Source organism: Triticum aestivum, chromosome 3A (genome assembly GCF_018294505.1).
Source record: "Triticum aestivum cultivar Chinese Spring chromosome 3A, IWGSC CS RefSeq v2.1, whole genome shotgun sequence".
NCBI classification, from domain to species: domain Eukaryota; kingdom Viridiplantae; phylum Streptophyta; class Magnoliopsida; order Poales; family Poaceae; genus Triticum; species Triticum aestivum.
The window spans coordinates 712,697,964-712,721,464 of NC_057800.1; the positions used below are offsets into that span (position 1 = coordinate 712,697,964).

At 45.4% G+C, this 23,501-nt stretch overlaps 2 protein-coding genes across 2 annotated transcripts; one reads left to right on the forward strand and one right to left on the reverse strand.

The window, feature by feature from the left end:
- The first annotated feature begins 6,452 nt into the window (after positions 1 to 6,452).
- On the forward strand, positions 6,453 to 13,445 carry LOC123063415 (hexokinase-3). Its single transcript, XM_044487182.1, has 9 exons — positions 6,453 to 6,991; positions 10,483 to 10,630; positions 10,710 to 10,877; positions 11,259 to 11,333; positions 11,741 to 11,896; positions 11,991 to 12,089; positions 12,172 to 12,299; positions 12,732 to 12,813; positions 12,931 to 13,445. Exons 1-9 carry the CDS (start codon positions 6,720 to 6,722, stop codon positions 13,324 to 13,326), a joined length of 1,524 nt encoding a protein of 507 aa, XP_044343117.1. The 5' UTR covers positions 6,453 to 6,719; the 3' UTR covers positions 13,327 to 13,445.
- Positions 13,446 to 20,851: 7,406 nt separating this feature from the next.
- On the reverse strand, positions 20,852 to 23,497 carry LOC123063416 (cytokinin dehydrogenase 4). The gene is made up of 5 exons (XM_044487183.1): positions 22,644 to 23,497; positions 22,386 to 22,513; positions 22,041 to 22,301; positions 21,659 to 21,921; positions 20,852 to 21,542 (listed from the first exon to the last, which is right to left on the reverse strand). The coding sequence occupies exons 1-5, from the start codon at positions 23,248 to 23,250 to the stop codon at positions 21,218 to 21,220; spliced, it is 1,584 nt and encodes a 527-aa protein (XP_044343118.1). The 5' UTR covers positions 23,251 to 23,497; the 3' UTR covers positions 20,852 to 21,217.
- Between the last annotated feature and the right edge of the window lie 4 nt (positions 23,498 to 23,501).

Here is a 23,501-nt window from a genome sequence, read left to right on the forward strand (position 1 = left end):
CATCCCGCAACTAACTCATTAGTCACATTGCTTGCAAGGCAGATAGTGATGTGCATTACCGAGAGGGCCCAGAGATACCTCCCCGACAATCGGAGTGACAAATCCTAATCTTGATCTATGCCAACTCAACAAACACCATCGGAGACACCTGTAGAGCATATTTATAATCACCCAGTTACGTTGTGACGTTTGATAGCACACTAAGTGTTCCTCCGGTATTCAGGAGTTGCATAATCTTATAGTCATAGGAACATGTATAAGTCATGAAGAAAGCAGTAGCAATAAACTAAATGATCATGGTGCTAAGCTAACGGATGGGTCTTGTCCATCACATCATTCTCTAATGATGTGATCCCATTCATCAAATGACAACACATGTCCATGGCTAGGAAACTTAACCATCTTTGATTAACGAGCTAGTCAAGTAGAGGCATACTAGGGACACTCTGTTTGTCTATGTACTCATACATGTACTAAGTTTCCAGTTAATACAATTCTAGCATGAATAATAAACATTTATCATGATATAAGGAAATATAAATAACAACTTTATTATTGCCTCTAGGGCATATTTCCTTCACAATCAACCATAATGTCACCTAGATACTCCAATGTCACCACAAGTATCCGTGGGTCAAAACAACTTCAGATTCATAATATTCAATCTAACATAAAGAAGCTCATAGAGTGCCCCAAGATTCCTACCGAAGAAACAAGGACGAAAACGTGCATCAACCCATATGCATAGATTACCCCAATGTCACCTCGGGAATCCGCGAGTTGAGTGTCAAAACATACATCAAGTGAATCAATAGAACACCCCATTGTCACCACGGGTATCCCACGCAAGACATACATCAAGTGTTCTCAAATCCATAATAGTATTCAATCCGATAATAGTGAAACCTCAAAGGTAAAACTCAATTCATCACAAGAAGGTAGAGGGGGAGAAACACCATATGATCCAACTATAATAACAAAGCTCGCGGTACATCAAGATCGTGCCAAATTAAGAACACGAGAGAGAGAGAGAACACATAGTTACTGGTACATAACCTCATCCCCGAGGGTGAACTACTCCCTCCTCGTCATGGAGACCACCGGGATGATGAAGATGGCCTCCAGTGATGGTTTCCCCCTCTGGCAGGGTGCCGGAACGGGCTCCTGATTGGTTTTTCATGGCTACAGAGGCTTGTAGTGGCAGAACTTCCGACCTAGGTTCCTTTCTGGGGTTTTTGGTATTTATAGAAATTTTTGGCGTGGTCTCACGTCAAGGGGGTCCACGAGGCAGCGGCAAGCCAGGAGCACCCTCCCAGGGGGTAGGGCACTCCCCCCTACCTTGTCGTCGCTTCGGGACTCTTCTGGCCCAACTCTTGTGCTTTGGGGGTCTCTTTTGGTCCATAAAAAATCACCATGCATTTTTAGCCCATTCTGAGAACTTCTATTTCTGCACAAAAATGACACCACGGTAGTTCTCCTGAAAATAGCGTCAGTCCGGGTTAGTTCTAATCTAATCATAGCAAAATCATATAAAATTGTTGTAAACATGACATGAATACTTCATAAATTATAGATACGTTGGAGACGTATCACGCGACAAGCTTCTGTTCTTCCGTGATCCCATCTGGAGGCCTTTTCCGGTACTCTGCCAAAGGGGAATCGATCACAGAGGGCTTCTGCATCATACTTGTTGCCTTCCGATGATGCGTGAGTAGTTCACCACAGACCTACGGGTCCATAGCTAGTAGCTAGATGACTTCTTCTCTCTTGTTGATCTTCAATCATATGTTCCCCTTGATCTTCTTGGAGTTCTATCCAATGTAATCTTCTTTTGCGGTGTGTTTGTTGGGATTAGATGAATTGTGGGTTTATGATTAGATTATTCATTTAAAGTAATTGAGTATTTCCTGAACTTTATTATGCATGATTGTTATAGCTTTATATTTCTCTATGATCTATCTGTTTGGTTTGGCCAACTAGAATGATTTATCTTTAGTGGGACAGGTGCTTTGTAATGGGTTCAATCTTGTGGTGTCCTCACCCAATGACAGAAGGGGTAGCGAGGCATGTATTATACTGTTGCTATTAAGGATAAAACGACGAGGTTTAGTCATATTGCTTGAGTTTACTTTGTCTAAATCATGTCATCCTGCTTAAGACGTTACTCTGTCTGTCATGAACTTAATACCATAGATGCATGTTGGATAGCAGTCGATTGGTGGAGTAATATTAGTAGATGTAGACAGGAGTCAGTCTACTTGTCATGGACGTGATGCCTATATACATGATCATTGCCATGTATACGCCTTCTATCAATTGTCCAACAGTAATTTGTTTACCCACTGTATGATATTGTTTTGAGAGAGAAGCCTCTAGTTAAAACTATGGCCCCTGGGTCTACTTTAATCATATTATAAAAACCAAAAATACCTTGCTGCAATTTATTTATTTTTATTTTGTTTTGCGATTTATCTATCTGCCTATACAAGATTTGATCCTTCCAAGTAACATTCAAGGGTATTGACAGTTGGGTGCAAGCATTTGCTTTTGTGTGTGACGTTCTTGCTCACTAGGATTTGGTTGGTACTCCTTCTGATTTGATAAACCTTGGTTCTCAATTGAGGGAAATACTTATCGCTACTATGTTGTTTCACCCTTCCTCTTCGGGGAAAATCCCAACGCCGCTCACAAGTAGCAGCAACCGACCATATGTGTGACCTAGGTACCCATGGTGCATATATAAGCCGAGGAGTTTAGTCCTTAGAGACACGATAACCAACCTTAGGGTTTAGAAAACAATCATACGATCTCGAGATTGATCACCTTGTACTATGTACCCCGTCACATCAATACAATCAAAGCAGGACACAGGGTTTTACCTCTCCGAGAGGGCCCAAACCTGGGTAAAACATCGTCTCCCTTTGTACCCTATTACCATTGTTCCTAGACCTACACCTCGGGACCCCCTACCCGAGATCCGCCGATTTAGGCCAGTAATTGTTGCGGCTGGCACTTTTGTGTCATTGTGTCATGTATCGTCTAGGTTGTTTTGTCGTGGTTCATGGCATGCTGTCATTTGTGAGGATGTAACGCCACCTTCTCGGGCAAGGCCAGTAATTGTTGCAGCTGGAACTTATGTGTCGTTGTGTCATGTGATGTCTAGGTTGCTTTGTCATGGTTCATGGCTTGCTAGCATTGGTGAGGATGTAACTCCACCTTCTCGGGCAAGGCCAATAATTATTGCAGCTGGCACTTTTGTGCCATTGTGTCATGTGCCGTCCAGGTTACTTTGTCGTGGTTCATGGCTTGCTGGCATTGCTGAGTATGTAACACCACCTTTTCGGGCAAGGCCAGTAATTTTTGCAGCCGGCATTTGTGTTGTTGTGTAATGTGCCGTCCAGGTTGTTTTATCATGCTTCATGGCTTGCTAGCATTGGTGAGGCTGTAACTTCACCTTCTCGGGCAAGGCCAATAATTGTTGCAGCTGGCACTTTTGTGTCCTTGTGTCATGTGCCGTCCAAGTTTCTTTGTTGTGCTTCATGGTTTGCTGGCATTGCAGGGATGTAACGCAACCTTCTCAGGCAAGGTCAGTATTGTTGCAGCTGGCATTGTTGTGTCGTTGTGTCATGTGCCGTCCAGGTTGCTTTGTCATGGTTCATGGCTTGCTGGCACTACTGAGGATGTAATGCCACCTTCTCAGGTAAGGCTAGTAATTTTTACAGTTGGCACTTTTTGTGTCATTGTGTCATGTGCCGTCCACGTAGCCTTGTCATGGTTCACATCTTGCTGGCATTGGTGAGGATGTAATGCCACCTTCTCGGGCAAGGCCAGCAATTGTTGCAGCTGGCACTTATGTGTCATTGTGTCATGTGTCGTCCAGGTTGGTTTGTCATGGTTCACGGCTTGCTGGCATTGGCGAGGATGTAACGCCACCATCTCGGGCAAGGCCAGTAATTGTTGCAGCTGGCACTTTTGTGTCGTTGTGTCATGTACCGTCTAGGTTGCTTTGTCGTGGTTCATGGCTTGCTGGCATTGGTGAGGATGTAACGCCACCTTCTCGGGCAAGGCAAGTAATTGTTGCAGCTGGCACTTATGTGTCGCTGTGTCATGTGCCGTCCAGGTTGGTTTGTCGTGGTTCACGGCTTGTTGGCATTGGTGAGGATGTAACACCACCATCTCGGGCAAGGCCAGTAATTGTTGTAGCTGGCACTTTTGTGTCGTTGTGTCATGTACCGTCCAGGTTGCTTTGTCATGGTTCATGGCTTCCTGGCACTGCTGAGGATGTAACACCACCTTCTCGGGCAAGGCCAGTAATTGTTGCAGCTGGCACTTATGTGTCATTGTGTCATGTGCCGTCCAGGTTGGTTTGTTGTGGTTCACGGCTTGTTGGCATTGGTGAGGATGTAACGCCACCATCTCAGGCAAGGCCAGTAATTGTTGCAGCTGGCACTTTTGTGTCGTTGTGTCATGTACCGTCCAGGTTACTTTGTCGTGGTTCATGGCTTGCTGGCATTGTCGAGGATGTCACGCCACCTTTTCGGGCAGGGCTAGTAATTATTGCAGCTGGCACTTTTGTGCCGTTGTGTCATATGCCGTCCAGGTTGCCTTGTTGTGGTTCATGGCTTGCTGGCAAGGCCAGTAATTGTTGCAGCTGCCATTTTTGTGTCGTTGCGTCATGTGCCGTCCAGGTTGCTTTGTCGTGGTTCATGGCTTGCTGGCATTGTTAAGGATGCAACGTCATCGCCAAATGAGCGGTGTTGCTTTGTTGCCTTTTTAAGATTGATTTTCTTTTGGGTTGGCAGTAGCTGGCGTGCGATATTAAGTTTAATTTTGTTTTGTTTACAAAAATCAATGTTTTGCGTAAGGTTTTTGTTTAGGATTTTCTCATCAATAATGCCATTGTATTATTTTATAAAATGCAAAACACCCTGACCTTTTGCACAAATATAGAAGAAACACTATATATTTTTTATCATATTTGACATGCCAATGATTTATTAGAACCGATGTCTTTGTAGATAACCTAGTACAACACGTGTAGGCCCAAATATAGGAGAAATACTCATCGTTAAATAAAAGAATATTAAAACTTGGCTCCTTGGTTGGCATCTCCAAATGCCTACACCATTTTGTTTAGGCACACACTGTTTCAGCAAGATTGAAATTCGTTAGCTTTTGGCAACTATTCGTGATTATCTCAAAGATTCGTAAGCCAAGCCAATTTAGTGATTATTTTTATATTTGTGCCCAAACACTTTGCCTACCAAAATTACAAAGCCACTTAACACCACACATCGCTATAGATGAGAACGGTATGTTTTAATTTGTCGCCAGATAACCTCAAAAAAAAAAAATAGTCGCCAGATTGAAATGTACAATTGCACGGCTGTAAATAAGGTAGGGAAAGGGCCGTTTTGTTGCTGGATTGTGCTCTCATTCATTTTCCCAGGGAACATACAGAGATGAAAACTTTATTCTTTTCATGGGCAAATGCCTCCCTTTTTTTGCCGGGATAACACAAGTAACATCGATATCAATCATCAACAAAACCAACAAACGCTACAAGTTACAACAAGTTCTTTCTTCCGGAGCAATGTTCTCAAGTGGAGAAACTCTCCTCGGTGATTGACTTTAAAGAAAAGGATTTAAGCTTTTGGGTTCCCACATGTCTACATCCATTCTCTAGAGCTGATGAGGTGCACCATGCTATTTCGAGCACGCATGTTAATTGAGACAAAGATTTGAGAGTGATGTGCTCAAGCCATTGCATTTCCAAAGATAAGAAAAAGAAAGAAAAGCCATAGTCACAAATGTGCAACCCATGGGATGAGATGGGGTAATAAAAAAGCCATCCGGCCGGGCCGCAAATCCGCGGCTTTATCTTAGTGCTCAAATGCGTACAGGAAATAATATAAATCTACCTAAAAAATAAAGAATATGGGATGTGATGCGGTTCACGATCAAACGCGTACGGAAAACAATCTAAACTTACCAAAAAACAATAAAGAATGTAGGATGCCATGCATGGTATGTAAATCATGGAACTGATACGTAACATAAGTAAACCACATGATATATGGAAGTGATGCAAAAGGCAAGTTAATTAACGTAAGTGAATCACATGATACATGGAAATGAAATATATATATAGAAAGAAAAACCATGGTCACAAAATTTCGCCACCCATGCATGCCATGAGATGGGGCTAAAAACCCATATATAAATCCGCAGCTTTATTTTAAACCCAAGCCCGACGGCCCGGGGATGGGAGGGAGCGAGGCGGCAGGTCAAACCGCCGAAGAAGGGGAGGCAGCAGAAAGAAGATTTCGAAAAATTGAAACCGAAGCGCACATGGACGGAGGGTCGGTTGGCAATATGGGGGAAGGCCGAGGGCGGGATAGGAAGATCGCCCCCAGCATAAATAAAAGCGGACGCAGGCCGCAGCCACGCTCTTGGCTTTCCTTTCTCCCCTGATTTTCTATTTTCTTCTCTCGCCTCCCGTCTCCTTTCCCCTTCGCTGCCCCACCCCACTACGGACCGGACCCGACCGGACCGGACTACTCCCCACCCCGCCGCCCGCCCGCTCTGTTCCATCCTCCCCCCTCGCCATTCCCTCCGGCGTGGCCGGTGGCCGGGCGGGAGCAGCAGCTGGTAGGGGAGGGAGGCGGGGAGAGGGGTTTGGATGGCGGCGTGATCGGCGGAGGGGGCGGCGGCGGGCGATGGGGAAGGCGGGGTTCGGGGTGGCGGCGGGTTGCGCGGCGGTGACGTGCGCGATCGCCGCGGTGATGGTGGCGCAGCGGGTGGCGGCCAGGGCGCGCTGGCGGCGGGCGGTGGCGCTGCTGCGGGAGTTCGAGGAGGGCTGCGCCACGCCGCCGGCGCGCCTGCGCCAGGTGGTGGACGCCATGGTCGTCGAGATGCACGCGGGGCTCGCCTCCGACGGCGGCAGCAAGCTCAAGATGCTCCTCACCTTCGTCGACGCGCTCCCCAACGGGTACGGCCCCCAAGGCCCCTCCTTCCCCTCCCTTGCTGCTGCTCCGGCCGCCGGGCCTCGCGCCGCCGCCGCCTTTTCTTTGCCTGCTTCCTTCCTCGCGATTCCCTGGCGATTCCTCGCGCTGCTTTTCTCGGGTTTCTTGGTCCCTGCTTTTATTTTGGTTTTAAAATAACTCGGTGTGATTCTTCGGCGGAGCGGAAAAAGGAAACATGTAAAGCCTTTGGTTTGGTTCCTGCCATCTTTATCTGTTTGAACGAACGCTTTCTTTCTTTCTTTCTTTCTCCCTCCCTCCGGTGGTTGGATCATGCCCTCCAATCTCGCCTCGCCAATCCGCTTTTCCGCATGCGAATGTGGCCACCCCCCTTCGCCGTGGTTCACGCTTTTCTTTCCCGGGAGACGAGGTGCTGCCGCCGCGAGGTCGCACACACCACTTCAGAGATTTCTCCGTCGAGTTCTGACTGAGCGATATGCATTGGTTGGGTCTTCCACTGCCAGCTAAGTTGGATGGCCGTCGGTCTGAACGCTGCACACACCACTTCAGAGGTTCCTGCTCGGCGGCCATGTCTGGCCCTGTTGTGGAATGCCGAACGTATCCGGGTCGCAACCCCGTCCGCCTTTCCGACGCGCTCATTCACCCCCAACAGTAAACGCACCTGGGACGTTACTTTTTCCCCGATGTTTATTGTGTTCGTAAAGAAAAGAAATGCCCGCTCTTTATTCGATTCCGCATAATGCCGCGCGCATCCGCCCACCCGCCTTCTGAATTCCACGCCACTGCGCCGTCAGTCCACAATGCTGCCACTTCAACTTCTTGGAGCGGCATCCATCTGTTGCTTTGTCTCTGCGTTGGATTGCAAGCTCTGTTTCCAATCGCCATCCTTCCAAGGATCTGTATAGTTTTGATGCCTGCCTGCTGTGCTTATGCCGTGGCGTTGATGCTGCTCTGGGGCGAAAATAGTTAATATGCCAGATGCCAAGAATTTGACATGTGGGCGCTTGTGCTGCTGCCTGGGGCATGCACTGCCCCCTGTTGCTTTGAGCTTGCATTCATGGCGGGCGGGGTTGTTGCCCGGACCGCCATAAAGGGGCATCTTTAGTACATGAATCTACCAACACTTGAGAGTGGCCGGCGGGCCGGCATTGGGTTCACAGGCCAGGTTGTATTCCACAATCGCAATGTGGCCGGTGACGCTCTCTGTCAGATGAGAATCATTGCTTGGGAGGCCGCACATCTTAGTTGGGAGAATATCTCCTGTCGATTGTGTGTCGAATCACAGCCTTTTTGTTATATTTCCCCCCCTTCCTCTGTGTTCTACTGTAGACGACACAATGGAGTTGAAAGGTCCAACTCTGTGCTGTTCTGCTGGGGTTCATCTGATTTGAAGCCAAGCATTGTGGTGCGGCGAAGGCCGAAGCAGAAACCAAGCTCCGTCGTTCATTAAGTTGTTCACCAAACTTGTTCTTGTCTTGGCGTAATTGCGATCGGTGGCTTATTGGATTGTTGCACTTGCAACAGCTTGGCCTGCTGGTAGAACCTATAACTGCACAGCAGACAGATCCACATTGGTTTTGGTTGGCCTTTTGTACTTTTGTTTCTGTCATACATTTGGATTTTAGTTCTTTGATGTTTCTTGATCATTGCCAGTGTGGCTTTTTGGTAGGTATTTCTTCGCTCGATGTAGTGTCTTATCAAATGGGAAGCAATATAGTATGAAGTAATATTTGACCAAAGTCATATTTGAAAATGAAAAAAAAAAAAACTCTTTCACAGGGAAACTTCTTGGTAGGTATTTCTTTGTTAGATGTAGAGTGCTATGAAATCTGAAGCGATGTAGTATTAATTAATGTTTGACCAAAATCATATACTTGAGAATATATAAAACCCCTTGACAGGGAAAACCTTTTAGTAGGTATTTCTTTGGTAGATGTGTATCCTATGAAATGTGAAGCAATATAGTATTGACTAATGTTTGACCAAAATCATATTTGAAAACAGTTTGTCTAATTCACATCTAGATGTTTTCTAAGGATGTCACATCTAACCTTCCCCAAATAAGGCAGCAACAAAGAACAAAAAAAAACATTTGAAAATATATAAAACTTCTTCATAGGGAAGCAATCTAAAACATCAATGTGGGACATCTATATTTTTTTTTCTTTCTTTGACTATTCTTTAGTGACCATGTATCAGTGTGTTGACCTGTTTAAGCATGTTCATGTTTTATGTATAATTGCACATTGGACCACACAGCAACTGTACACCTGGAAAACCTCTTCTATTTTGTTAGTTCAGGCCTTAATCACTGTAGTGTGCATTAACCCCCTCTCATCTCCTCTCTGGAAACAGAGTAACTAATTAACTATGGTACAATATTGGTTTGCAAATCTGGCATGTCTGTAGCATCTTGCCTAATAGTCTACTGTTACCGTGGTAGTGTACACACATTAGTCTGGGATAACAACAGTCGACAGAGAGGGTGAGCAGTAAGCAGGTGTGCTGGCAGCTAACACATGATGCACATATGCCATGAAGGTTGTTTCATCTGTTATGAAGGTGTCTCTGCGTGCTTAGATGTTGGGATAATAGTTCATTCGTATTGGTTCATTCAGTTAACAGAATGACTGAGCCATGGCGGCCCTCCAGGCTGTTTTCTCTGCCATGGCAGCATACACGCTAGGTTGTTTCAGTTAGCGTTTTTTCTGTTTTCTGATGCATGACAACACAATTTTGTTGTGTGTTTCGTTTTCGTGCGTTTAGCTAGCACTCGACGTGGCCCAGCTGCACGACCTAGTCCATGGGATGGCACGGCATGATCGGTTTGTTGCGTAAAGCACATCACGTTCAATTTCCCTTTAATGAATATAAAAGGAGAAGAACAGAAAAGCAGCAGAACATGCGCTGCACAAACACCTCTCTCTCAGTAAGTCACAATTGGGCACACCAGTGGCTACAGCTCCAGTCTGCGCATTCTGCATGCATTGGTAGCTACTGCACTGATGCATGACTCGAAACTATTTGAGCCATCATATCTATTTAAGATTAGCCTTGTAGAAAATCTGTTGTTATGGATGGTTGATTGCAACTTATAGGACCAAATATGCAAGTCACCCAAGTCCAAAAATTTATTTAAAACACAAGTTCATTTTCTCATTGATTTTTATTTTGTGGTGACTCACTGGAGTTAAGGTGCATACTAGTTCTGTTTACCCAACGCATCTGTGATCCTTCATATACCAAACACAGCTACAAACTATGTTTTAATTATTATTTTTCTGAATGGTTCAGCAATTGGATTATTTCCCGTCAAATAGAACTTCTCTTTGCAGCCACTCTGTTTGAAGTTGCCATGCCATGGTTCATTTATTAAAATATGCTATGACCAATGGAGAGATATTATTCATAATGCCAATAGCTTTTCTGCCCCCTTCTCATATGCATTTTGCATACCCAACAGTCATATTGAATTGTCTTTGGTAATGCACTTTGACAGGGATGAAGAAGGTGTATATTATGCCATTGATCTTGGAGGAACAGACTTTAGAGTCTTGAGGGTTGAAATTGATGCTGGATCTACAACCGTTATTAATCAGAGGGTTGAAACTCATGCCATCTCTGAGGAGTTGATGGGCACAAGTCAGGTACTTGTCTTGCTGTATTATATCTATGTTTGTAAGATGTGTATTTGGTACATTTCTCTGAGGATTAATTCAACTGCAGGATTTATTCAACTTTGTTGCCTTGACACTCAAAAATTTTGTTGAAAGAGAAGATGGAAAAGATGCCCAAAAGCCACTTGGGTTTACATTTTCTTTCCCTGTTAGACAGAATTCAGTTTCTTCAGGGTCATTAATTAGGTGGACTAAGGGGTTTTCAGTTGGAGACACAGTAAGTTTTTTTCCCGCACAGAATAATACCTTCCTGTATGTTGTTTTCCATGTTATCCATCCAGTCCTACATCATTTAAGTTGTAATATTGGTAAATGTCTCTAGTGATTATAATAGGATGATAAAGTTGTTAAAATGGTCTTGATGAGATTGAGTAGTTTATGAAATTATTCTGGTTAATATCTGTATGTTCTGTATGGAAAATGGGGGTTTACTTACACATGTAAATTTCCAATGCCAATGGTTGTTGGTATCAACACCTATGATTAGCCCTTTATTTCTCATCCTTCCGGAATCACACGTTGTTTTCTTTTGGTGTATATTTACTTGTCTACTTCTTGAAATGTTCATTTCCAACTCATGTGAATCATGGATCCTCAGGTTGGGAAAGATGTCTCTCAGTGCTTAGATGAGGCGCTTGCTAGGTGTGGATCAAATATGCGAGTTACTGCACTGGTACGTCTTACCAACTTTTGTTGGCTTAATACTTAGTTACTTTTGTGCTTTCATTCAGCTGAGAACCACAGATAACTGACTTGCTGTATTTATGATTATTGTGTGCCACTACCCGTGCTATTACATCTAATTTTTGTGTAGACACACTTTCAAATGCAAATGAAGCATTTTAAAATCCAAAAATCTCTTTTCTCGATGCCATGCCTTCCTTTAACAGTTCTATATTTTAGCATGGCAAAATATTAATCGGATTAAAGTAATTATGCAAAAAAATTGCTGCCATATATTTTCATTCTCAAAGCTACATGTATTAGCACGGTCTCCGTTATGCTTCTTGTATTTCTGAAAATATCTGTACATTGTCACACATTTAAATGATTAATCTTTTATGTTAATTTTGTACTTAGGTCAATGATACTGTGGGGACATTAGCTCTAGGGCATTATTATTACAAGGATACAGTGGCTGCTGTGATCATTGGGGCCGGCACCAACGCTTGCTATATCGAACGCACTGATGCAATTATCAAGTGTCAGGGTCTTCTTACAAACTCTGGAGGAATGGTATGTTATTTTTCTGCTTTATCTGTAATTGGCTTATAGTTTATTGTATAAACTGAAACACAAGTCTCTTACAACAAAGTATTCTATGCACCAGGTAGTTAACATGGAATGGGGAAATTTCTGGTCATCACATTTGCCAAGAACTGCTTATGACATCTCTTTGGATGACGAGACACAAAATCGCAATGATCAGGTAAGTAGGCTATGCAAATTTCAATCTTATTGCATCTTTGTAGTGTTGTTAATACGATGTAACTTGCTTGTCTGTGATACAGGGCTTTGAGAAAATGATCTCAGGTATTTACCTTGGGGAAATTGCAAGACTGGTACTCCAAAGAATGGCCCAAGAATCAGACATTTTTGGTGATGGTGCCGAAAGTCTGTCAACCCCTTTTATTTTGAGGTAGTATTTCCACACATGAAATCCTTGTCCTGCTTCAGACGCTTAAGCGGTAAGGCGCCGTGGCAGCGCCTTAGAAATATGCCCGCTTTAGTCTCTTATAGGCGTCGCTTAAGCGTCAGAGCGGGTGGTGCTCGCTTTAGGTTGCTTTACTGCCTTATAAACCATGCATCAAATGTTTGCTTAGTATCAGTTCAATATTTCTCCATATCAACGTTATAGGATTACCTGGTTTTGTAGCTTGTCAGCACTTACCATTACCAATTTCGACCCAATAGTCTGTCGTACAATTAGCTGAATATTTCATGGAATATTTCTCCTGTGTTACATTGTTGCTTATCCGCTTAACCGAGACTCTGGATATTAAGCTGCATTTTTAATTCAGTATTTTAATTTCGAATAGTAGCATTTATCTCATCTTCCTCTGTGTTCCAGCACACCATATCTGGCAGCAATTTGCGAGGACGATTCACAAGATCTGAGCGAAGTCAGAAGGATACTGCAAGAACACCTGAAGGTAAGCTTTTCCCGGCTGCACCTTGTGTATAAATCCCATGCAGCTGCTCTAAAAGCAATCCTCTATTTTTCCAAGGCATGCGACTCTCTCCTCATCTTTTGATTGTTCCCATTCCAGATCCCCAATGCCCCTCTGAAGACTCGGAGGCTGGTGGTCAAAATCTGCGACATCGTGACCCACAGAGCTGCCCGTCTCGCCGCTGCTGGCATCGTGGGCATACTGAAAAAGCTGGGCCGAGACGGGAGCGCCAGCGCGGCCTCCTCGAGCGGAAGAATGAGAGAGCAACCAAAGAAGACGGTGGTGGCAATCGAGGGCAGCCTGTACCAGGAGTACCCGGTGTTCAAGGAGTACCTGGATGAAGCCCTGGTGGAGATCCTGGGCGAGGAGGTGGCGCAGACGGTGACGCTGCGTGTGATGGTGGATGGGCCTGGTACCGGGGCCGCGCTTCTGGCCGCGGTACATTCGTCGAATAGACAGCAACAACAAGGAGGAAGGGGAGGAGGTTCCATATAGGGAAGTGGTGGATCAGAGAGACATGGTGATACAGCTTGGCCCTCTGTGCAAATGTAAAAAGGGACATTATTTGATATCTATAATTCATATAATATATATATGAAATCGGGTCATGTGCAGAGATGTCTCCCCGTTCTGGCTCAATAATAATAATATCTTCTCCTATGTCTTGTTTGGCAATTGGTTTGCTGCTGCGTTTCTTGTTTGGCAATTGTTTTGACCGTTGCATTTCTTGTTTTCTGTATTTATTGTTTGGCAATTGGTTTGCTGCTGCATTTTTTCTCTCTTCACTTTGGAACAAAGGAAAATGGTTGGAATTTTGAGGTACTGATTTTTTAATACGAAGATGTCTGCCTTTGGTGCTGTTTGGAACAATAACCAAGATTTCTATGAGGTGAGAACACAAGCATGATCTTACCTCATGTTTCCTTGTGTCTAGAATTTCTATGTTGCGACGACAGCAATAGACCTCGACTCCGGCGGCAGCAGCGACCGTCTTCGGAGTGGGGCAACAAGCAGAGGCAACGGGGTGGCCGCGGAGGTGTTCGGTTGTCGCCGGAGTAAAAACAATTCCTCATCTAATAGTGACAGAGGTTTGGATAGGTGCCGGTTAGAAGAGGAAACCCCAATTTATCCTCCTCTAACGCCTTTTAGGAGATCGGTTAGAGACATGCTCTTAGCGTGCACCAACTTGCGTCAAGTAGCTGAATAGACCAAAACATAACTTAGATGATTTTGTTCTTTGTGGTGGAATCAACGCACCTAGATTTAAGTTCTAAACTTAGAACAGGTGCTCACGTATTTCCTATATTTCTTATAAATATTTTGGCGCTGTTCTTCCTGAGATATAACGCTGTGCCCATTGCATATGATGACAGACTATGAAAACATGTTGCCTCAGTCTCTCAGGAGTGCTCATATGGATTAGTTTTGTGTTGTAAACGTCCACGTCTGCACTATGTCTCTTGAAACATTACCAACCCTCAAATGTTTCTGAATTTAAAATAATGCCAAGCATTTAAAAAATTCATTAAAAAAATTGTTGGGAATTACAAATATCATCCCCCAATTTCCAAAGAATGTTCTTCATTTCACAAAAAATGCAAATTTGTAAAAAAAAAAGGACCGTGAATTCAGAAAATGTTCGCCAATTTGTAAAAAAAATCATGAATTTGATTTGTTCTCCAAATTACAAAACATGTTCAGAAGTTGAAAAATATTGTTGATCTCAAAATATGTTCACAAATTGGAAAGATGTTCGTGAAAAAGAAAAGGAAAAAAAGATTAAACAGAGGAGAATAGAAAATGAAAAAAAGAAAAAGAAAAAGAAACATCGAATAAAAAAATGAAGAAGTAAAAGGAAAGAAAAATCTGGAAGAAGAAACAAAGGCCAAACATAAAACTGGAACAAAAAAAATGAAAAACTCGAAGGGACTGGAAGAAATCTGAAATGGGACGGCCCAAAAGAGGATCAGATGTTGGAGGGGGTACGCGGGAGCAACTAGTTAACGAGCGCTCCTTCGCGAGCCTCGCAACGATCAGCGCCACTTGGCGCGCTCTCAGCCATTCGCCACGTGTCGCGCTTTGGACACTCCCTTTGGATTTTTTTTATTTTTCCGCATGCGTTTTCGGCTTTTTAAATAGTTTTTTTCGACGTTTTGGTTTTCCCCCGGTCTTTCTTAGTTTTTCGATCAAAAAAAATTTCGAGATTTTTTTTGCGCGAAAAAACGCGTTTTTTTCCCGCGAAAGTCACGGTTTTTTTCCGCGAGAGGCACGGTTGTGCTTTAGCGAGAGTCACGGCCGTGCCTTCCAGAAACGAAAAAAAACGCGTTTTCTGTTTTTTTTTCTTTCGCGAGAGTCACGGTTTTGCTTCCGCAAGAGGCACGATTGTGCTTTCGCGAGAGTCACGGCCGTGCCTCTCGGAAAGGGAAAAACAAAATGCGTTTTCTGTTTTTTTTTCTTTCGTGAGAGTCACGGTTTTGCTTCCGCGAGAGGCATGGTTGTGCTTACGCGAAAGTCACGGTCGTGCCTCTCGGAAAGGGAAAAAAAATACGCGTTTTCTGTTTTTTTATTTCGCGAGAGTCACGGTTTTGCTTTCGCGAGAGGCACGGTTGTGCTTTCGCGAGAACCACGGCCGTGCCTCTCGGAAACAGAAAAAAAAACATGTTTTCTATTTTTTTTCCTTCCACGAAAGTTATGGTTTTGCTTCCACGAGAGGTACGGTTGTGATTTCGTAAGAGGCAGGGGCGTGCCTCTTTCGGAAAGGGAAAAAAACCGTGCTCCCGGTTCGGTTTTTTCGCCCGGTTTTTTTCGTCCGTTTTTTTCGTGGAAAAAAGTTCGTCAAAACTTATCAACATGGGATCTAGTTTTGAAGATCTCGACGCGAGGAATCCAATGGTGAAAACGGTTCAAAATTTGGACGCACGGTTTAAGAGATAAAACGTTTTGAATAAACGGATCTACAAAAAAAGGGAAAACTCCCAGATTGCGACAAGTGACGCGCTGCATGTGCGCCACTTGTCGCGACCAGAGAAAGTGGAGTGTTCCTTGCAACGAGTACTCCTTAATTAGTGATTTCAGGGTACGCACTAGGTAGCTAACTAACGTGCGACCTACGTGCAAAATAGGAGACACCCAGTTAAGTGATAGCTCGTTGCGAGCCAGCAAGCAAAAAAATAGAAGAAGAGAAACCGGTCGACCCAGTTAGTAACCGAGAGAGTTGTTCCTTTAGCTGAGAGCAACTCCCCATCTCGCGCCAAGTGAGATATAGCTCTCGTGCATAATGAGACGGTCACTGCTAGACCACTCGCTCTTTTTTTTGTCGCATCGCTCGGTTCCTATATCATTTGTCCGCTCACTTTCTGAGGTTTTTCCAATGTTGTTTTAGCGGTGCTTTCCTTTAGCATAATAAATTTTGAAAAGAGTTCACAATTGCTTTTAAAAATTCCATGAATTCAAAAATGTTCGCATATTAAAAAATATTTGCGGATTCAAAAAATGTCTATGCATTCCTTTTATTTGGATTTTAAAACAGTTCATGGAATTAAAACTGTATAAATTTTTATTCACAACTATGAAAAAAATTCATGAATTTCGAAAAAAATTCATAGTTTCAAAAAATATTCATGAACTTGAAACATATTAATTAAATTCAAACAAACCATGAATTCAAAAAAATCACGAATTTAAACCAATTCAAGAAATTAAAAAATATTCGGGACTTCAAATAATGTGCGAGAAATTCAAAAAAAGTTCACGATTCAAATAATGTTCACAACTATTAGAAAATTCATAAAATTTGAAATGTGTTCGAAACTTTGAATTTTATGTGTGAATTTGAGTGGAAAAAAAAGAAGACCGGTGGAAAACAAAAAAAGAAAAAGTTGAAAAGAAATCCAAAAAACGTAGTGAAAAAAAGATATGGAATGTTATGAAAACAAGCCTCAGCCTAGACCTTCTCGAAACCATTCCTCGATGCGCTAGAAGACGTGGCCCATCTTGGAATCTTTGGTTTATAATGGGCCGGACCTGCTCATGCGTGGTTTAGCGAGTGCTATGCTGCATGTAATTTGTGAGAACAACTAATTAGGGGTTACCGATCCTCAAAAAAAAAACTAATTGGAGGTTACCACTACGGGGGTCGGGGGGACCTCCAAAGGTCATTTTTGGTGGTCTGAGAGTACACCTACGGGTATGTCCAGTCGCCGCCATTTGTTTGGGCACTCCCTCTAAATTTCTTTTTGTAAACTTTCTGGGGTTCTAGATCGTTTTTAGGGGTTTTTTTTGCGGGGTTAAAAGGGATTTCATTACTCAACGCATGATGAGTTTGTTCCTACAAAGCAGAGGAACATCTGCAGGCCTAGAGCGCAACCATACTGCAGTTCGGCCCTCCGAGCGTCCGAAGCCAGCAAGGGTATGACTGACAACGTTTTGGTTCCTACTTACATGAGCAATAGAGTTATCCCTTTCACCAAAGAGCCTTTTAATTTTCTGAACTAACATCATATGAGGTGATCTGTCAAGAGTGGGCGACTTGATCAACCTGACTGCATCCATGCAATCCATCTCGATGTCCACTGGGAGAGTAGACCACTGAAGAGCAAGGTTTAAACCCTCATGGCATGCCAAAAGCTCAACTTGAAGAGGTCCGGAGCAGTGTCATATGGAGCGGCAAGCAGAGAAGACGATGTTGCCGTCGCTGTCGCGAAGGATCATGCCGGCTCCCGTCAAGCCACCATCAGTCTCGATGACCGATCCGTCCACGTTCAGCTTGACACGTCCGGCCAACGGAGGAGACCACTGGATAATGGTGGTATGCTGCACTGGCGGGTGTATGCTTGAAGAACTGTAGCCAGCAGTTGGAAGCACCATTTTACCTTTGATTAAATCGGTTGTAGGGAATTGTTGGATGCAGCGAAGGGAATCCACATAACTGAGAAGGAAGTGGCGTGATGCTTCAATTGGCATGTTTTTCCAACATTTTGGAGAAAACATGTGTGAATATTCTTTTGTAATTAAAATTGTGCTTCCATGAGAAGCACATATTTGTCTCACATGGAAGCATAGTTTTGCTTCCACGAGAACCACAACTCCGCTTCTCCGGAAAAAAAACATAGCCTGTGTTCCAAAAAAAAGTGAAAAACCGTGGCCGTGCTTCCGGGATCCGTTTTTTCAAGTTTTTGTGTGAACCATTTTTTTCTTTCCCTTTTTCTGTATCCATTTTAGTTTTATTTATCCAGTTTTTCATAGAAACAATTCATCAAAACCTCTTAACATGCGATATAGGTTCAAAGTGTTTGATGCAAGAAATCTAACGGTGAAGATGGTTCAGGATTTGAATGCACGGTTTAGAATGAAAACCGTTTTGAATAAACGAATATATGAAAAAAAAAGGAAAACAACCAGATTGCGATAAGTGATGCACATGATGTGTGCCATTTATCAGCGTCTAAGAAGATAAGATGACCATCGCAAGGGGTAACCCTTAGCTAGTGATTTCGACGACTTGTTCGTGAAGGCGAGCGATTTAAAAAAATATTAGGGCAAGAGCGATTTTTAATGAACGAACAACAGCCGAAACCTGCTAAAAACTCCAAGCGCTAGAAGAAGCGGCCCACCCTACTACCAGCAGCACCACTACTACGTGCGCGCGGGTGGACCACACGCCGCGAAAGCCGCGAGGCCCATCCACACAGCCCCGGGCGTGCGTCCGCCATTGCCGCCTCTCTCTCTCTCTCGCCCGCCTTCGCCTCCACCTCCCCGCGCAACGCGGCACGCCCGCCTCGCCCTCCCTCCCTCCTCGGCGCCGGCGCCGGCGCCCCGTCGATCGATCGCACCGTGAACTCTCCCTCCCCGCCCTCCCCGATTCAGGCTCCCCTTAATTACCGCTCCGATCCGTGGCGCGTGCGCCGCGGCCGCAGGCCTAGGGATTGATTCCGGCCGGGCCAGCACCCGTCCCTGCTTCCGTCGCGCGGAATTCGTTTCTGGCACGGGCAATGATCCGGCGGGTTTTGCTTCTGGGACGACGGTCGGGCTGTGCGGTCGCGGCGGCGAATTCTGTTTCTGTCCAGCTTTGATCCTCCCTGTTGCTGTCAGGTGTCAGCTACTCTGCAATTTTTACCTGACGATTGCATGGCTGCGCATACCAGCACTGGTCGATTTTGGAGCGATTGTATCGCTGATTCGGCTGTCGTGTGGTTCGCCGCCATTGCTGTCAGTTTCTGTTGATCCTTGAACTCTGAATGAATGATTGATCTTACAGGGGGACAGGCTTTGATTAGAGACTGTCTAGCGGTGGAAGTGAGGTCAATCGCCGGCACTTTCAGGCCACTTAGACCCGTCATCCGCATCCTCTCCTAGTGTTCAATCAGCCTGTCCCTGGACATGAATGACATTTCACCAACTGTTGTTTCAACTCGTACATTGCACTTGCAAGTGTTTGTTTCGCAGTCCGTCACCAGTCATCGATTGATAAGCTGGAATTGAATGATTGTATATTGTCAGATCAAATGACTAGTTTCAGTCTGTTATAGTACTTCAGAACTCATGTATAATTTAGTTTCCGTATGTTATGTTGCTCGGAACTCATGTAGAATTGTTTGGGTTCAGTTAACTGGTACTACATATATTGCATGTGTTTATTTGTTCGCAGTCCGTAACCGGTGATCGATGGATAGGCTGGAATTGAATGCTTGCGTGTTGTCAGATCAAATGAGAAGTTTGTATCTGTTATACTCAGAACTCATGTAGGAGAATTAGTGTCAATCTGTTATACTCGGAACTCATGTACAATTGTTTGTGTTCAGTTAACTGGTACTACATACATCGCATGTGTTTGTTTCTTTGCAGTCCGTAACCAGTGATCGTTGGATAAGCTGGAATTGAATGCTTGTGTATTGTCAGATCAAAGGACTAGTTTCAGTCTGTAATACTTTGAGCCTATGCTTCTAATATGGTCCGGAGTGATGTCCGTTAGACGAGCATAGCAGTGATGTTCATGTTGCTGAAATCCACATGTGGTGTATGATAGTCGTTGATAGGTGACGCTTCTGGTGGCAGCTAACAGAGTGTGCCATTATTTCCTCACAGCTTTGTGCTGGTTCAGTCCAAAATGGTACAGGTAGATTTAGACAGGTTTTTGTGTAACATAACATCTGGACATCAATCATGCCCGTTTCTTTGTCTGCATTGTGGACTAGATCAGCACGAGTTTTTTCATTGCCCTCCGACGTTATCCAGTTCTTGTCAGGCTGACTGAAACCCATCACAAATGTTTAGCTGAGATGTGTTACACATCGCCGGCATGATTTCACTTTCAATAGCTGCCCTGCCGGACCCTGTTCTCTGAAGCTTCGTAGGATTTTTCATTTTCCCAGTCTGATGTGCTATATCACAGCTATTATTTCCACTTATTTAGATGATATTGCTCGCCAACTGACACCGCAGCTTTTAATACGCAGCAACTTAGTTGCCAGTACCAAGACTTTATCAGAAAAAAGGTGTGGAAAAGACTGCAAGTAGCCATCAATATGTAGAGTAAGTTTTTTTGTTTCTTCATAAATAGGAACTTTTGTCTTGGGCTGTTTCTCCTTTGTTACCTATGAAGATAATTAGGGACAACAGTAGATCACAATTCATTGGTATAAAATGCAGGAGTGTATTGCATCCGTTGCTGTGTGCTCAGCTTTTGGGGCATTTCTTTCTCTGTTCCCTCCTCACCAAAACTTTACACTTTTGTTCCTGCCCATTCCTTTGGTACCAATTATTCGTATACCCTGCAGAAGTTGAACCACTATTTTACCCTACGGACTATCAACTGTTAGTGTTGGATGCACATATCAAGAGAATTTCCTTCCAAAAGCTTCACTATTTGTAACAAGCGTGGTTGATTAAATGACAAGAAACTTTACTATTGCATGCATAGTTCAGAGCATATCATTTTGATTCCTAAAGACTAACAGAGCCTGCTTAACAAAACTTGTGCAGGTAGTTCTGAGATGAGACAAGTGTTTTAAGAGACTGAAGGTTCTACCCTGAAGTTACTCTCTGCCATTATTGACTGAATGAACACAAACAATTCTACATGAGTTCCACTGGTTAGCTAGCTATTACACAACTCTGCTCTACGCTGTAACAACAGCTGGTGGGCTTGTGTCGTTACTCGAACCAGTATAATCCTGGAACGCATGATTGCCTCCAGAGTTAAAGGTCAGGCTGCTCTACTCTGAAGTGTTGGTTGAGGTACCTCCCACCACTACTAGTTGCTATGCTGCGTGTTCTTCAGGCCGCCTTTTTCGGCAGATCTTCTCTTTACAAGGGATATTTTTTGGGTCACCTACATTTATGTACACCATATGCTTTACAAAGTCCTTTACATGGCGGGTGCTGTTTGTCAAGAGGACATGGGCAGTGATGCCTTTGGAAATATTCTCTGTCCTGGGGCTAGGATTGCTAGGGGATCATACATGTGTTTCCTCCGCTCAAATGTCTCCCACCTCGCCCCGAAGTGGGCTTTCCACTGCTGCTGGGTGGTGTAGGGCGCTAGGTACTGCTTCATCCCGACGCCCGCCTTGTCGCAGAAGTCTACGATCTTGTCGTTCAGGCTCACCGCATGCTCGACGCTGCCGTGGCCTGAGGCGGACGGTGCCGACGACAGGAACCCCACCAGGTAGAAGATTTCTTCTTCCGGTATCACCACTGACGTCCTGTTGTCCCACCTGCGCCCCACAATGTGTCAATTTAACCACTTGATCCGTTACCATCAAACCTACGTACAACCAGAGGACAGAGGTGGTAAAAAAAATTAGGTTTCTGATGGAACTGCTTTGCTTACTTTGATCTGTTTACTGGGTAGAGGAGTATGGGGCCATTGTTGCTGTCTTTCAGGATCTTGCCGAAGACCTCCCGCGCGAACCGGTGGATGGTGCTTCTCGGGATGAGGAGGTTGAGCCATGGGTGTGGAACCTCCCAGAGGCCCTGGGCCCTGAGCTTGAGCTCGGAGGAGTGCACCCTGTCCAGGAACTCGAGGTACGTGACGTCGGTGTGGAAGAGGGTTGACTGTATGTATCTCAGCCGAGACAGCAGCACACCAACCTCCTGCAAAGACAAAGACAAAGATTAGACTAATTGAAAACCACACACAACCTGGGCGGGCCAAAGGCGTCAACATCTGCATTTGTATGTACATGGGGCGAGAAAATGATTAATCAACTCACCTGTTCCATGATGTCAGCCTCATCAGGGTCGAAGTTCTTGGTCATCTCAAGGCAGTAGAGCACCTTCCCGTCCGACTGGAAGTGGCTCGCCTGCACCGGGTCCTGCGGCTTGAACGACGTCCTCCAGTTGTTGAGGATGCCCGTCCGGTTGATGATCACGAACCCTTCGATGTAGTCGAAGGTCTCCTCCGCCGAGATGAGCGCCTCCTGGTCCTCGGTGAAGCTCGCGAAGTCCGAGTAGAGGACCCGGATCCACCTCACCTGCAATCGTATCCAAGAGATCAGTCCAACTGAATGAAATGTGACAAATGATTGATTTGCTCGTGTGATCATGTATTCACGTACCATCTTTGGTGCAGGTTCGAGGGCGATCCTGGCTCTGGTGATGATCCCGAACTGGCCCAGGCCGCCGAGAGCGCCGTAGAAGAGGTCGGAGTTCTCCTCGGGCGAGCAGGTGACGACATCTCCTCTCCCTGCATTTGGTGTTCATGGGACGATGGATCAGGTACAGATGTAGTTACTGATTAATTTGTTGCTGACTACTCCTAGTTAATGATGATGCCTGGTGCTTAATTAATTTGTGTGGCTGGGTTTGTATGAGACCTGTCACAATCTCCAGCTGGTTGACATTGCTGACCTGCGGTCCTTGCCGGAACGCCTGGCCGCTGACCCCGGCATTCGACAAGGTGCCGCCGACAGTCAAATGGAGGTAGTCGGTCCACGACTTGGGCGCCAGCCCGTGCTTGAGCGTCTCATGCAGCACGTTGATCCAGAGCGCGCCTCCGGGGGCGTCGACATAGGCAGGCACCCCGGCGCCTCCGCTCTGCACCACCCGCATCATGGCGCTGCCCCCGAGTGACTCCATCCGGACGACGATCCCGCCGGCGGCCTGGGACTGGCCCAGCAGCGAGTGCCCGTGTCCGCGCGCAGCGACGGTGAGCGGCGAGCGCTCGCCCAGCTGGAACACGCGGCGCACGGCGGCGGCGACGTCGGCCACGGAGCCCGGGTGCAGCACGGCGGCCGGCAGCAGGCTGCAGCGGTTGCCGAAGTCCCGGGCCGCGGTGGCCAGGTCGTGGAAGCTGAGGTGGCCGTCGAGCCGCAGCGGGCCCAGCGGCGCGAGCACGCCCTCGTCCGGCACGTGCATGGTCACCCCGCCCAGGGCGAGCAGCAGCAGCAGCTTGAGGCAGCACACCACCGACACCCTCACCATGGCTGCCTCCCCGGACTAACTTTATATATACCTCAGGAAAGCTGCGCGGCCAACCCCGATTAGCTAGCCCTCCCCAAGTGTCCACGCAGTTCGGCAGGTTGGTGGACGGCAAGCCGGCGCCGGCGGAGGAAACTTGCAAGGGAGAACAACCAACCTGCCTATAGTTACCGGCGCGCGAGTGAGTTCTTGGCTTGCTGGAGGGTGCAACAGGAGCGGCGGAGAGAGACAAGGGGGAGAGTGAAGGGCGTCGT

Bases quoted from the DNA above. Each gene is read 5' to 3' on its own strand.
- LOC123063415 (XM_044487182.1), top strand. From the start codon at position 6,720: ATGGGGAAGGCGGGGTTCGGGGTGGCGGCGGGTTGCGCGGCGGTGACG. The intron at 10,631-10,709 runs GTACTTGTCTTG...ATTCAACTGCAG, and splicing joins AGTTGATGGGCACAAGTCAG to GATTTATTCAACTTTGTTGC. The intron at 11,897-11,990 runs GTATGTTATTTT...TCTATGCACCAG, and splicing joins TTACAAACTCTGGAGGAATG to GTAGTTAACATGGAATGGGG.
- LOC123063416 (XM_044487183.1), bottom strand. From the start codon at position 23,250: ATGGTGAGGGTGTCGGTGGTGTGCTGCCTCAAGCTGCTGCTGCTGCTC. The intron at 22,514-22,643 runs GTCTCATACAAA...CACCAAATGCAG, and splicing joins CCAGCTGGAGATTGTGACAG to GGAGAGGAGATGTCGTCACC. The intron at 21,543-21,658 runs GTAAGCAAAGCA...TGTGGGGCGCAG, and splicing joins TACCCAGTAAACAGATCAAA to GTGGGACAACAGGACGTCAG.